Source organism: Pteropus medius, unplaced genomic scaffold (assembly GCF_902729225.1).
Source record: "Pteropus medius unplaced genomic scaffold, Ma_sr-lr_union100, whole genome shotgun sequence".
Classification (NCBI taxonomy): Eukaryota; Metazoa; Chordata; class Mammalia; order Chiroptera; family Pteropodidae; genus Pteropus; species Pteropus medius.
In genome coordinates this window covers 1,890,574-1,905,601 of record NW_024352784.1, presented here as the reverse complement: position 1 = coordinate 1,905,601, position 15,028 = coordinate 1,890,574, and the positions used below count along the sequence as shown (strand labels likewise).

General features: G+C 33.0%; 1 protein-coding gene across 1 annotated transcript; it reads right to left on the bottom strand.

The window, feature by feature from the left end:
* Positions 1-4,221: 4,221 nt before the first annotated feature.
* On the bottom strand, positions 4,222-5,166 carry LOC120590506 (olfactory receptor 51F2-like). The gene has a single exon (XM_039848309.1). It carries the CDS (start codon positions 5,164-5,166, stop codon positions 4,222-4,224), a length of 945 nt encoding a protein of 314 aa, XP_039704243.1.
* Positions 5,167-15,028: the final 9,862 nt, after the last annotated feature.

Sequence of the window (15,028 nt, the reverse complement as noted above, 5' to 3'; positions counted from 1 at the left end):
AAATACACACCAGAAAAATATAAATGTTGAGCACATATAAAAAGTGTATGAATATAGTTTTCATAACTATTTTGGGAAGGAGACCATTGAAATCATCCAATATACCCTGGGATTTTAGACAGTTATTCTGCAGAGAGAAAGACTGAATATAAATTAAAATTTCATGTAGTGCATATTATATTACTATTGACTTGATTACTAATTCAAACAATATACCACATTTTAAATTCTCGTGATTAAGTGACTTCTATTATTTTAGTTTCGCTTCCTCCTATATACTTCCATGTCAGGTGGTTTGTGATTTTATAGCATGGTTGTAGTAAAATAGAGTTACTTTTTAAAGTTCTTTGTAATTTCAATTATCCAATGTTTGTGTCCTTCATTAAGTTTTCTTGAAAGAGGGTATATCTATAATAAACATTCAATGACACCACGTCTTTGCAAATTATATTCCTCAATAAGCTAATTTAAAGCAGGAAGCTAATCTTGTTCATGTTTAAGGTCTCAATATCTGTCCTAATGCCTGGTTTACAGTAGATGGTAAATATGTGTTGTGTTGGAAGATGAATGAGAGTATAATTTGTCCTTGGTTTTGTTAGTTCTATCTTTATGGCCACAATACTCTGACTCGGCAATGTCTCATATGGTAAAGTGCGCCATTGTCTTATTCTCTGTAAAAAAATGAAGTGTGAAGTAGGTTGGGGTAAATCATACTACCAAAATCTAGGGAATTGGCTGGACAATGAGCTAAATTGTGGTAGGACATTTAGTGACTATGGCTGATGTTTGTTGAGCCTGGGGAAGTTTTTAGAGAAAGCATTTCACAGCATTTCTATGTCTATACAAAGTAGCAATCCAGAAGTAGTTTACCAAATAGATACTATAGATGCCTAGAGAGAACTAGCTAATGGAGTTTGGAAACACATGGGGCTACTACCTAGCTAGAAAGGTGTCAAATAGAAGATATGAGAAAGAGGGAAATATGCAGGAATTCTGAATAAAGAGCTTCTCTTGGTTTTGCGTAGTTTTTGAAACAACAGGCAAAGTATCCCAAGACATTTTCTTACTATCTGAAATACAATTGCTACATTTTTCTTTAAATTTTATTTTCTCTGTACCTGTGGATATAAATGCATAAAAAAGGTAGGATAAAAAATCAAACTTATGCAGTGGTTTGCTATGGAGAATGTAGAAAAAGACTAAACTTGAGGGAATGTATCAAGGAAGACTGGCCTTTTCTATAAAATATTTTATTTATGAGCACATATTTATTATTTCTCATAGAACTAAAATTTAATTCACAAGTCTTTTAAAAAGTTAGTTTCCTGATTATTTTATGGAAAACAGAAGAAGGAAAGGGGAAAAGTTAGAGACCTATAAACCTGTAAGAAAACTCTGATTTAGTTTAAAAATTTTGGTGTCCTAGATTAAATCCAAAAGTAGAGATGAAGAGATGTTTTGGTGTTAGAATAGAAAAGAAATACAGATTCATTGGATGCAAGAGCAAAGGGTGAGTGAGCATTTGAGAATGGCTCATTAGTTTTTGTCTTAGGCATCTGGGAATTTAAAAAATATACAGCAAAGCAGTTAGTTTTGAGAAACTTTTTATTCACACACAATTGCTTGAATTGTTCATGTCAAATTTGGCCTTATGCAAACTGCGATGAGTTCCTGAGACTGAGATCTTAGGTTCCAAAATTGTCCTTTACTTATATGGTTCGGAAAATCAGAGCTATGATCAATTGCTAGATAACATGGGCAGAAAAACTGGAATCCGGAAGAAGAGAAATTTCTTATGTTATACATGCCAAACATTGAATTCAATGATTTATCACCGAAATGATTCAGGTAGACTATTTGATAGTCTATTTTGTTTAGTTCGATTCTACAACTATTATTGAGTATCTGTTCTATGAAAGGTATTCTAAGTATTGTAGTGGCTTCACAAAAATTAAAGTTTTTTTTTTTAGGGAATTTACAGCTTTGTGGAAGTAATAATAATATGTATGTAAAACATATGATCAAAAATGCATAAAAGCAAAAGAGATACAGAGAAAACTCTATGAAAAGCAAATTACGGGAAGGAGAGATCAGATATCATTGGAGCAATCATGAAAAATTTAATGAAGACCATATTTAAGGATGAGCCTTGACACAAAAGTAGAATTTCAAGGTGGAGGAGTGAATTTCAAGGTTGAAATGGAGTCAACAATAAAGCCTACCATTAGAAAAGTTCATATACATGACAGAGAAGTTAGCAGACTAGTTTTCCTAGACTGTAGAGTATGCAAAAGAAAAAGAGATAGATTAAACTTTAAAAGAAAGTTGAACCCAAATTGTGAAGGACTTTATTATAGAAAAAAGTTGTTATTTCATTGAAGTGGTGTATGAAAAATAAACCTGAAAGATGTTTATTAATTTGTTTTTAAATTTCATTTGAGCTGGATATTTGGAAAATTAATTCAAAGTGAATGATGTTCTAGTTTTATTTGTTTGCATGTGGCTTTCTAATTTTCCCACTGTTTATTAAAGATGTTTTCTTTCCTCCACTGTATATTTTTGGCTCTTTTGTCAAAAATTATTTGCCCATATATATTTGGGTTTATTTCTGGGCTCTCAATTCTGTTCCATTGGTCTGTGTGTCTATTTTTTCTGCCAATACCATGCTATTTTCGTCACTTTGTAGTATAATTTTAAGTCAGTCAGTGTAATACCTCTGGCCTTACCCCAAAATTGATCAAAGACCTAAATATAAGACTTGAGACAATAAATTGCATTGAAGAAAATGTAGGTATTAAACTCATGAACCTTGGCTTTAGAGAGGATTTTATGAATTTGACCTCAAAGGCAAGGGAAATAAAAGCAAAAATAGATGAATGGGACTATATCAACCTAAGAAACTTCTGCACAGCAAAAGAAACCTTCAACAAGACAAAGAGGCAACCAACTGAATGAGAGACATATTTGTAAATGACACCTCCAATAAGGGGTTAATATCCAAAATACATGAAGAACTCATACAACTCAAAACAAAAAAATCTCAAACAATCCAATTAAAAAATAGGCAGAAGAAATGAGCAGACATTTCTCTCAGGAAGACACACAAATGGCCAATAGATATATAAAAAAATGCTCAACTTCACTAGCTATTAAGGAAATGCAAATCAAAACCACGAGCTATCACCTCACACTCGTTGGAATGGCTATTATCTACAGGACAAGCAATAACGAATGTTAGAGAGGTTGTGGGGAAAAATGAACCCTCATATACTGCTGGTGGGAATGTAAATTGGTACAGCCACTACGGAAAACAGTATGGAGTTTCCTCAAAAATTAAGAATAGAATTATCATACGACTCAGTAATCCCTCTTCTGGGTATTTACCCCCAAATTTTGAAACATTTATCCATAAAGATACATTCAACCCCATGTTCATAGTAGCGTTATTCACGGTGGCCAAGACATAGAAACAACCAAAGTGTCCTTTGATAGATGATTGGATGAAGAAGATGTGATATATTTATACACACACACAATGGAATATTACTCAGCCATAAGAAAAGATGAAATACTGCCATTTGTGACAACATGGATGGATCTTGAGATTATCATGCTGATAAGTGAAATAAGTGAAATAAGTCAGAAAGAGCAGAGAATCATATAATTTGACTTATATGTGGGATATGAAACTGAAAGCAACAAATGAACAAGACAAAAAACAAAAACTCAGACACAAATAGTTTAGTGGTTACCAGAAGGAAAAGGGGGAGGGGTGAAAATGGATAAAAGTTAAGGGGTCAAATATATGGTGATAGAAAGAAATTTAACTTTGGATGGTGAACACACAATGCAGTATACATATGACGTTTATTAAACTGTACTCTTGAATCATATAATTTTATTAACCGATGTCATCTCAATAAATTTAATAAAAACAAAACAAAACAAAACAAATGATCGGTGGTTTGGGGCAGAAACAGCATAGATATGAGAGGTTAATTAGTCTCTGTAGGAATAGGAAAACTGAGAGGTAGTGAAAATCTGAATTAGTATTTTGGTGTAGAAAAGATGATTGCCTTAGGTAGGATTAACTACATTGTGGAGATGTTTGAATTGGATTACATCCAGTTCCATCCAACTTTAAAATTGCATAGGTTTATAACTCTAATTTGTGATAAAATTTTACTGACTTTAAATAGGCCTTTATGGGAGCAATAATTGTTAAATGTGACTTCCCTTGGAACATACACGTTTGAGCATAGCTTTTTGAATCTGCTTTGTTTTCACACTATAGATAATGGGATTCATCACCGGAGGAATGAGCAAATATACATTAGCAATGAGTGTGGGCACATAGGGTGGAGCACGTTTTCCAAATCTGTGAACAAAAGACAGGCTGATCAAAGGGATGTAGAATATGGCCACGGCAGTAATATGAGAAATACAGGTGCTGAAGGCCTTTTTCCTCTCTTCTGGGGATGCAATGTTGAGAACTGAGCGAATGATTAAGACATAGGAAAGCAGGATAAAGATAGAGTCCACCCCAGCAGTAGAAATAATTGCAGTTAGTCCAAATGCACTATTTATCTTTGTATCTGAACATGAGAGCTTCATCACGTCAGGGTGGAAGCAGTAGGAGTGATGGAGCACATGACTGTGGCAGAATGATAGACGCTTAAGAAGTAGGACTAGTGGTGTCAGAATGACAGTCCCCCTGGTAATGACGGCCAAACCAATCTGTGCAATCCTTGCATGAGTTAGAATGGTAGCATATCTCAAGGGGTTAGAAATGGCCACAAAACGATCAAAGGCCATAGCCAGGAGCACTGAAGATTCCATGAAAGTGAAGAGGTGAATGAAGAACATCTGCAATAAGCAAGCATTGAAGCTGATTTCCCGGGCATTGACCCAGAATATTCCCAGTACTGTCACCAGTGTAGAGATGCATAAGCCAATGTCAGTGGTGGACAACATGGAGAGGAAATAGTACATGGGCTCATGGAGGCTTGGTTCAGTGAAGACTACAAACAGGATCAAGGTATTTCCAGAAAGGGCAGTTAAATAGAGGCAGCAAAAGGGGATGGAGATCCAGGCATGTGCCCATTCAAGTCCAGGAACCCCCGTCAAAAAGAAAGTAGGGAAAGTGGAGTTGTGGTAGAATGGCATTATAGTCTGAAGGAGCAGAATTCTCTTGTAAGATTGTGACTTCCTAAATTTAGAATTTTAAAATTATTTTTAGGTGAAGTTTAATATATATTTAGTTCACAAAACTTCAGAAGATAGCTCAATATTATATCTGTGAGATTCATCACTAAGATATTTCATTATAATATATATTAAGTTCAATTTACTCAGCTAAATATATTTGGTGTTTATCACTTACTATCTTGTACTCTTATCCATATTTTTTATTATATTTTAACCTTCAAATGAATTATAAACTTGTACTTATTAATATGGTCTCATGAGAATAAGGGGTTATTGTTAGCTAAACTTTGCTTAGTAGAATTCTTTGCTCATAGTAGAATTCAATATGTTTCAGCTAATTGATATATATTTTATTTGCTCTTCCTGAAATATTCTATTTAACCATGATTGTGCCTAAGACAATAATTGATTAATTTTTCCTCAGAATCTTAAAACTCTTAAACTCAGATTCTAAGTGCAAATTTGCTTTAACTTAGCACAGAACATCTCTTTTCAGGGAATACATATACCTAAGAATCCACCCAGATGTAATTACAAAAATTTAGTAACTTTTAGAAATAATGCACTCCTGGTACAGAATTAAAAGCACAGGAAGAGTCCTAGGCAAACATTTAGTTAAATGTAAAGCCTCATAAACTAGTAGTAATAGAATGGGTTATTGAATAATAAAAGAAGTTGGGTAAAATATATTTAAATTATCTCCTGGGTATCTGGGTAAATATTTAATTATAAATAAACCACATACATTTTACATTAAATGCAGGTAAATATTTATACAATCCTTGAGTCAGAAAGGATTTTCTAATGATAATACCAAAGATATAAAATGTAGGGTAAAGATTGATATAGTTGATTTGATAAAAATGCAAAGAATTGTTTAATGGTTAAAAAACCCCATTAATTCCACAGAATTAAAAGCATAATTACATACAAGAGGATATCTTTGAAGCATATACAATATTCAATTGGATAATGTGCTTACTGTAGAATAGTAAAAAAATATATATACCTAAGAATATATATATATGTATATGTATATATATAAATAGGCAAAAGACATTAAAATGGAATTCCCCAAAGAAGAACTGCTAGTAATACAGAAAGAATATTTAATTTCATCATCAGCCAAAAGAATACAAATTAAAACAAATAAGTAAGGATTGTTGGACTAGAGGAAAACTACACTCATATGATGGAGAGTGATTGGGTAAAAAGGTTCCTTTCTCATTATTTGTTCATACACTTAAGACAATTTTCTTTGAATTAAAAATTTAATTTCTCAGAAATTATTAGTAAAGGTAAGAACAGCCACTGCTGCCAGTTTGCATAACATATACATATATAAATCTTTCAATAATTTGTTAATTATTGAAATAATTAAGTACTAAGTAACTATTTGATGCATTTAACCCTCAAAATAACCTTTTATTTTCAAGGTAATAGATGTTATAGACAGATTCATATAGTATATATGAGACATGGTGCTAAATTCCTCAAATTTATGAATTGGCCTCATTCCTTATTGTACTGAAAAAGCATAGAGTAGATTGGTGTATCCTATGGTTACTGAGAGATAAATGCCACCTATGTTTTCCACTTATAGTTACTTTGACATTTTCCAATGCATTCTTTCTTTATCTAATCCAAGGACATTCTCAAGCATCTCTAAAAAGTAATATTTCTACTCTGACTAAAACATATGTGCAACTTCGCCAGCCTGCCCAGAGTTTGTTTCCCAGAATCACTGTGTTTTCCGGAATGGACAAAGGGAGAGGATTCAGGACCTAGTGGATTAGCGTGCACTTGGTATCAGGCAGGACCAGAATGTCTGGAATTGATATCTGTTTTGTGATCTCCACCTCTCAGTCAATGTTACTCTAGTCAACTCGATTTCTATCAATAAAATGCATGAGTGTGTAATTAGACATGAGTTGAAGTATGTGCCTGAGGTCTCAGGAAAAAAGGAAAAGGAGCTTTATTGTTATGTAATTTCTTAGAAGAATGAGTGATCAAGAAAAGGGTAAAACACCTCCATTCTTTTAGGAAGAAGAATACAAAGTCTGATTTTCTAGATTACTAGCCATCTCTTATATAAAGAGAGGTCCGGAGTCATAACCTGCTGCAGAGGAAAATCAGTTAACATCACATGATGATTTGTCAAAAACAATGGATATCGACACAATCTCTCTAGAAAGACAAAATACTACCTCTCTGAAAATGCCATGGATTCAATTAATTTAATTAAATTTAATTGATTTATTCATTCTCAGAGAATTATTTGATAAAGTTTTTAATCATATTTTTATGAATTTAGGAACAGTTTCTGTGGAATGTCACAAAGTAAACCACCTACATGGAGGCAAAGCAGTGGCTGTATGTTATGAATGTGCTGACCTGAAGCACTAAAGTCTCAATGTCTGGGGCCCGGACTGAAATATGAACTAGGTGAAAGGCTGTAAGATAGTTGAGAGGATATTTTAATATTTTTATAGAGAAGAAAAATTAATATTGAGCCAGGGTCTTTGTTAAATATTTCTACATGTTGCTTTAATTTAACAGCGCTATTAGTAGGCTCTGACTAACATTTCCAGTTTTCAGGTGAGATGATCTAGATTCAGAGCGAAGAACTTACTGAAGATTTCCATTGATAGACATATTGGAGCCAGTGTGTGAATCCAGGTCTGTATGACTCTGAAAGTATGGTCTTTTACTGTGCCACACTGCTTCTGGTATTCAGACAAAATCAAAAAGAAATATATCAGATTGCTGCAGACTTAAGAGATTGAGTGGGATAAATGTGGTTTGGTAAACATGTAAACCAATTAGAAATGTAGATTAAACAATAGTGAAGATGTGCCAGTGATCGTGTTTTGGGGATTGATTATTACATGTGTCAGGAAATACAAATAAGCAAAATTTTTGCTATGATTAGCTAAACAGGTGAAAACAAAATTTGGGATTTCTTAATAGGAATCAGGCCCATGGATGTGAACAAAACAGTGTTAAGCATAATCAGTAGTTTGGAGGGTTTGGAGATCAGGGTTAAGTGGGAGAATCTTACCTTCCAAGATGTGAAGAATTAAGACACAAATAGAGATGTTGAAGAAGCAATGCCAGAAGATGGGTGAATTATTGTTATTAACTTCACTTCCAAAAAATTCTTCCTTGTTCTTATCTAAGCTAAATTACTCATGATACAGCTTAAAGCCATCAGACACATTTTATTCTAAACACAATCAATGCTATTTCCAATTTGCAAACAGCTGCTTGACTTGCCCTTTAGACAGGGAGGAGAGATTTCTCTTACCCTTTTTTAGAGTGGGGTAAGTGAAGGTCACGCATTTACATCTATGAATATAGAATTTTTATAAGGGATGTTGACAGTGTAGTCATTTACCTAATTTAGATAAATATACCCTTGGGGGATTTCTGTGCTCTGTGGTGCTTCTCTTCTCTGCCCCAGGGTGATTTGGTGGCACCAGTTAATGTCGATGCTCAGACAAGTGGAAAAGAATCAAAGAAAAATAAACAGTGGCATGGTAACTCAGTGTTGATTAAAAAAATAATCAATTTTAATTAAAAAAATAAAATTGAATCATTACTTTTAACATAGATACAGCATTTAAGATGATGACCCAGAATTTCTTTTTAATTTTTATTTCTGCTAGGTGTTTCTTATAAATAATTGATTACATAGATTTTTGTGTACAACTAAATGAAATGACAGATGCTTTGAAAGTATCTCCAGGTAATAGCATAGTACCAGGTACACAATACATATGCATTAAATGTTTGTTAATTTGAGCAAATGGATTCCTACAATTCAAAAGCAAGCAGTAAAATAGAATTACAAAATCAAGGAGCTTCATGTTGCGAATGGTAGGATTTTATTTTTTTAAATGGATGAGTAATATTGCATTGAATATATAACCATAACGTCTTTATCCAATTGTCTATTGATGAGCATTTAGGTTGCTTCCATATCTTGGCTATTATAAATTGTGCTGCCATGAACATAGGAGTGCATAGATCTTTACAAATTATTGTTTTGTTTTTATTTTGGATAAATACCTAGAAGTGCAATTGCTGGGTCAAAAGGTATATCCATTTTTAATTTTTTGAGAACCCTCCAGACTGTTTTCCATAGCAGCTATACCAATTTGCAATGCCACCAACAATGTATGAGGGTTCCTTTTTCTCCACATCCTAACAAACATTTGTTGTTCTTTGATTTATTGATGGTAGCCATTCTGACAGGTGTGAGCTGATATCTCATTGTTGTTTTGATTTGCACATTTCTCTGATGATTAGTGACTTTGAGCATCTTTACATATGTCTATTGGCCATCTGTATTTCCTCTTCGGAGAAATATCTGTTCAGGTTTTCTGCTCAGTTTTTAATTGGATTGTTTGTTTTTTGTTGTTGAGTTGTGTGAGTTCTTTATACACTTTAGATATGAACCTCTTATCAGATGTATCATAAGTGAATATCTTCTCCCATTCAATCGGTTGTTTTTTGCTGTGCAAAAACTTTTTAGTTTGATATAGTCCTATTTGTTTATTTTTTCTTTTGTTTCCCTTGCCTGAGGAGATATGTCCAAAAATAAATTACTAGTAGCAGTATCAGAGAGATTATTGCCTATATTTTCTTCTAGGAGTTTCATGGTGTTGGGTCTTACATTTAAGTCTTTAATCCATTTTGAGTCTATCCTTGTATATGGTGTAAGAAAGTCCATAAAAATAATTTTAACCTACATTGAACATTTTCTTTCAGCCTAAAAGTTATATGTGGGATTATATTTGTTTAATGTAGAATTAGAGACTTCTAATATAGTTTTACAAATTGGAATTCCATATTATATTTATTTTATAAACCATATCTTTAATATACTGTATGTAATTTTCATTGTAATACTTATAATGATTGAGAAAAAAGTAGCCTATAGTTCATTTATTGGGGGCATTGAGTACTTGATAATTGGAGAAAGAGCTATGAGTGAGCAACTGGTTATTAGCATTAGTTTTACAGAAGAAATAAAGATTGCTAATTAATTTAGCAAATTTATTCAGTAGAACTTGCATAGAAATATTTTTCAAAATACTTTATTATGGTATGATTGGCATTTAAAAAACTATATTTAGTATACATAACTTGAATTTGGAAATAAATCTACAACCATGAAACCATTGTCACCATCAAGCCCATAAACATATCCATTACCTCCCAAAGTTTCCTCCCACCCCCTTTGTTATAATTATTTTTTTGTGGTTAAAAACATAGCATAATATCTACCCTCTGAGCAACTTTAAGTATATACTACAGTATTGTTAACTATAGGCCAACTGGTACATGAAAAGCTGCTCAATATCAGGAATATGGAAATAAAACCACAATGAAATATCACTTCACACTTGTTAAGATGCCTATTATATAAAAATAAAAAATAAAAAAAGATAAATGTTGGTAAGCATGTGGAGAATAGGGAACCCAGTACACTGATGGTGGGAATTTAATTGTTACGGCCACAAAAAAAAAAAAAAAAAAAATTGAAGATTTTTCAAAAATTAAAAACAAAACTACAATATGTTCCAGCAATTTTACCTCTGGGTATTTATCCAAAGCAATTCAGGATCTCAGAGAAATATCTGCTCTCCCAAGTTCACTGCATAGAAATCTTTATACCTATAATTTTGTTATATATTTTTAGATAAGTCAGAAAATGGAGGGGGTGGGGGAAAAAGACAACATGGATGGCAGCAAATAGTGTAAGCGTTTCCATCATTGAAAGAAGGAGCATGATAGAGTTCCAAAAATCCTGCATCAGATAACCAGAAAACCAGAAAACCAGGAAACTTTGCTCTTCTAACTGTGGCCTCAAAGAAAAGACGCCATAGCTAAGGGCATCAGTTTCTTCATCTGTAGAATGGAATAAACTAGATAATCTCTGAAAAATTTAAGAAAAAATACACAGGATTAAGATTTAGTGTTTTCTTGGCTGATGAAATGTTTACAATTTGAATAAGAAGACAAGTTTTTTAAAGTTATTTTAAGCAATGTTGTGATTCCATTATAAGATTAATCTGACATTTACATGGAGGATAAATTGCAATGAAGAAGATTAGAGATAAAGAAACCTGACAGAAGATGCTTATAGTAAAGAGAGATTCTGAAGACATAGGATTGTAGAGTTGGAAATGAGATTTATTAAGTGCAGCATCAAATAAATTATTCTATATGGTAACAGTTTCAATGTTGAAGATAGAAAAGTCAAAGATGATATCAGTAAATCAGGCTTGATTTGTTGAAAGAAGGGTGGCATCACAAAAGGAGAAAAATTTTTTTAGTTTAGATCAAATAGACATTTAAATAGAAAGACACAATGCCAAGGTTCAGAGGAACACTTGGTTAAGTGTTTTCAAAGAACAAAATCTTTTAATCGCCTTACATCCTTCATTATCAGAAATGATTTCACTCGTCAATGGAAGGATTGGATTATTTGTAAAAGAAAAAATAAATTTGGTTTTGAATTTGCTGACCATCAGGTATTGGTGGGTCATGTGGATTGTTTTCGCAGGAAGACGCAAATACTTCATGAGAGTACATGTCCTTCGGGACCATGTTTTATTTATTTTTACACGTAGTAGGTGTTGATAAATATTCACTGAATGAATAAATAATGAACAAATAAATATATAATTCTGTAAAATTAGTTCTGAATAATGGATTTCTTTTCTGTTTGGCAATGAGCCAGAAACAGATTTAAATTACTATAACTATAGACATTTTGTAATTGTTCCTGCATATTTTATTTAACTCTCATAAATTTTCTCAGAGTAAGAATTATGAGTTTTCTTAAAGTTTAGTGATAAATAGCACTATTTCTTATTAGTAACAAAATATTAGTATTAAATTAAATTTATAAAACAATAATTGTCAGAATAAGTAATATAATAAATACAAAAATTTTATGAAGAACCTAAATTATACACGAGGGACATTTTGTTGTTTCTATGTCTAATAGAGTAAGTTTTTGATCTTGATAACATTTTAATCTTTGCTTCAAAATGTCTGATTCTGTCTCTGCTGGCCTGCAGGAAAGATATGACATGTTAATGCATGTGTTTAATCCTATGTAGTTTTATATAACTATTCTGTTACTTATCTAATCAGTGATTTTGTAATCCTTGGTACTTTTGTCTTGAGTGGTTTTGCTGAAAGGGAAAATTTAAAGTTGAAAATATTCTTCTGCTTAGTCAATCATTTAATCTCCAAGCTCATGACCATTGCCTTAAAGACATTTGTCACTAATTGAATGTTCTTAATGCACTCTGTTGAAAAATGAGTGGATGTTAGAGTAGTGTTGGATATTTCTGTGGCAAAAAAAAAAAAAAAAAAATCCCCCTTTCTGATAATAGCTCCAAATACAGAGGTGAGCCCAATACTACCTGGCCCATACACACGAACCTGATTGAACAATACTGGGGACTTAGATACCTGACCCAAGCAGGGCCAATAAGATACTTTCTCATGAGAACTTTTAATATTATATTTCAAAATAATTTCTGAGTTATACAAAGCTACAAATAGAATAATAAATTTTCCATATATCCTTCACCCTGACACTTTATTTCCTGAGTATTTGAAACTTCAAGAGAGCACATGAAGACTGGGAAATGGCAGACTGTTAAACTTCTGAGCTGCTCGGGCTTCTCTGTCTCAAGTTTCAATTGTTTGGGTCCTCCTTGTATTGCTGTACCTATTTATCTCTTAATTTGAGATGTGCTGGTTATTAAAATGTGCCCGTCACATCTTAGATTATAGAGAATAACAATCTTAGGTGCTGAGCTCTTAAACTCATCATCACATTCCACAGAGGCCACGTATCCCACAAGCTGCTTCCAGACAATGACTGAGTGTGATGGGGGAACTAACGCAGGCCCATTCCTGGAGGGCACAGGACTCTGACAGGTGACTTTGACTTGAGGGTACACAAAGGCCTTGATTAACTCTGTTTTGAATTGTACTAGAATCCAAGATGATTTCTTCTACCAAGAAGTTTTTTTCCTTCCACCTGTAACTCAAGGTCAGGCTTACATCAATGTATAACAGTTCTTCCAGCCTCCTTCTCATCCACTGCCTTCTTTTGTAATAAAAGTTACATAGCCCCTTCCTTGTTGGCTGCTTGTCTCTTTTACCTCAAGGATGTCATGCTCAGTTGATCATCTCCACAACTACTTTCATGTTAAACTCTCTCATCTGCCCTTTGGACCTTGTTGGTTCTTAAGATAATTGCAGCCCCTTGGTTGTTGGTGACTAATCACTACTCTCTGGCTTCTATTATGTCAAGGCCTCATCATATATATGAATAGTAATGATCCTGACTTGGTGACCACGTCTCCTACTGTCATCCTTTGTTGGCATAGGAGAACCGCTTCTCAACTTCTTAGTGATGCTGGTATCATTTCCACAGCTTATTCCTAACAACCTTAGTAAGTAGTGTCCTCCGGGCCTCTTGTGGAATTCACCCTACAGTAGGCCTTCTGGCCTTATATCATCTGTGTATCCCAGTTCAGTTTCCTCAGCCACTTTATTTGATTGGTTAAAGAATGGTTCATAAAAAGGAATGGAACTATGAATACAATGTAAATTAAAAGCAAAAGAGAAAGAATGTGATATTTTAGATTGGGAAGTAGAATGATTCAACCTGAAGTTAACCTGTTGCTTCAGAGGAATGGTAAGAATACAAGTCTAGTTAGAAACCTGGCTAATGAAAAAGATAAGCAAGCATTTTACTTCAAGTTTGAGATTTCAACTAGATCCATCCTTCTGAAGGAAACATTTTGGTTCATTTTTTCCATAAATTGAAAAAATAGCAGTGTACTGGATGGATCAACTGAGGAGAGAGAAAACAGAGAACATAACAGATATACATAAATGAAAGAATCAGGATGTACATAGCGTATGGAAAAATACATGCACACAGCTATACTTTTTGTTGTTGTTGTTACTGTCTTTTATTTCTACCTGTGACCTATGGGATGAGCCGCTCAGATTCTCAAAATTCTCCTATGAGTGTATTTTTAATGGTGCACTCTTGAGCTACTGAAACTTATTATAATGTTAATTAAATGTATTTACCTCCAGCCTGCTCTGCATATTAAGCCAAGCACAAATTCTTTGCCTTGAGAATTATACTAAGTAACATGTATATGTAATAGCCTAGACATATGGCTTACATGTCATTACATATCTATTCCTCCTTTTGTACTATTAATTTGGAATTAAGAGAATAGGCTAAAGTATATTCTAAGAATGACAACACATGGCATGACATATAGACATGAAGATCAAGTTCTTATTTTTGATCTCATAATGTTTTTCCTAGATGCTTTTGGCAAAATATGAAGAGCATGGTGTCTAAGACACAGAAAGACTGGATTCAAATCTCAACCTTGATCCATGTTAGATGTCTGAACTTTGATGACTTAAACATCTCTAGACCTCAGTTTCTTCATTTCTATACTATAATTAATAATTTCATTGAGCTATTTTGAAGAATAAATGGAATATATTTTAAAAGTAGTATTATAAAATAAAAGTCGACAAGTATTAATTACTAAGAATATTATTTTTATTATTTTATTATTATTTCTTGTGATTCCTTTATTGAACCATAAAATCTTGGGTATATGTACAAATATTTTACAACTGAAAACGCAAAAATGTTTATTAAATATTGGTTGAATAAATGAACAAAATGAGAAAATATCTGATAGGCAGTCATCTACCAGAGTTGCTCTTCTACAGTGAAAGCTACTAT

What these genes read in the sequence shown, in the direction of transcription:
- LOC120590506 (XM_039848309.1), bottom strand. Translation starts at nt 5,166, where the DNA reads ATGCCATTCTACCACAACTCCACTTTCCCTACTTTCTTTTTGACGGGG.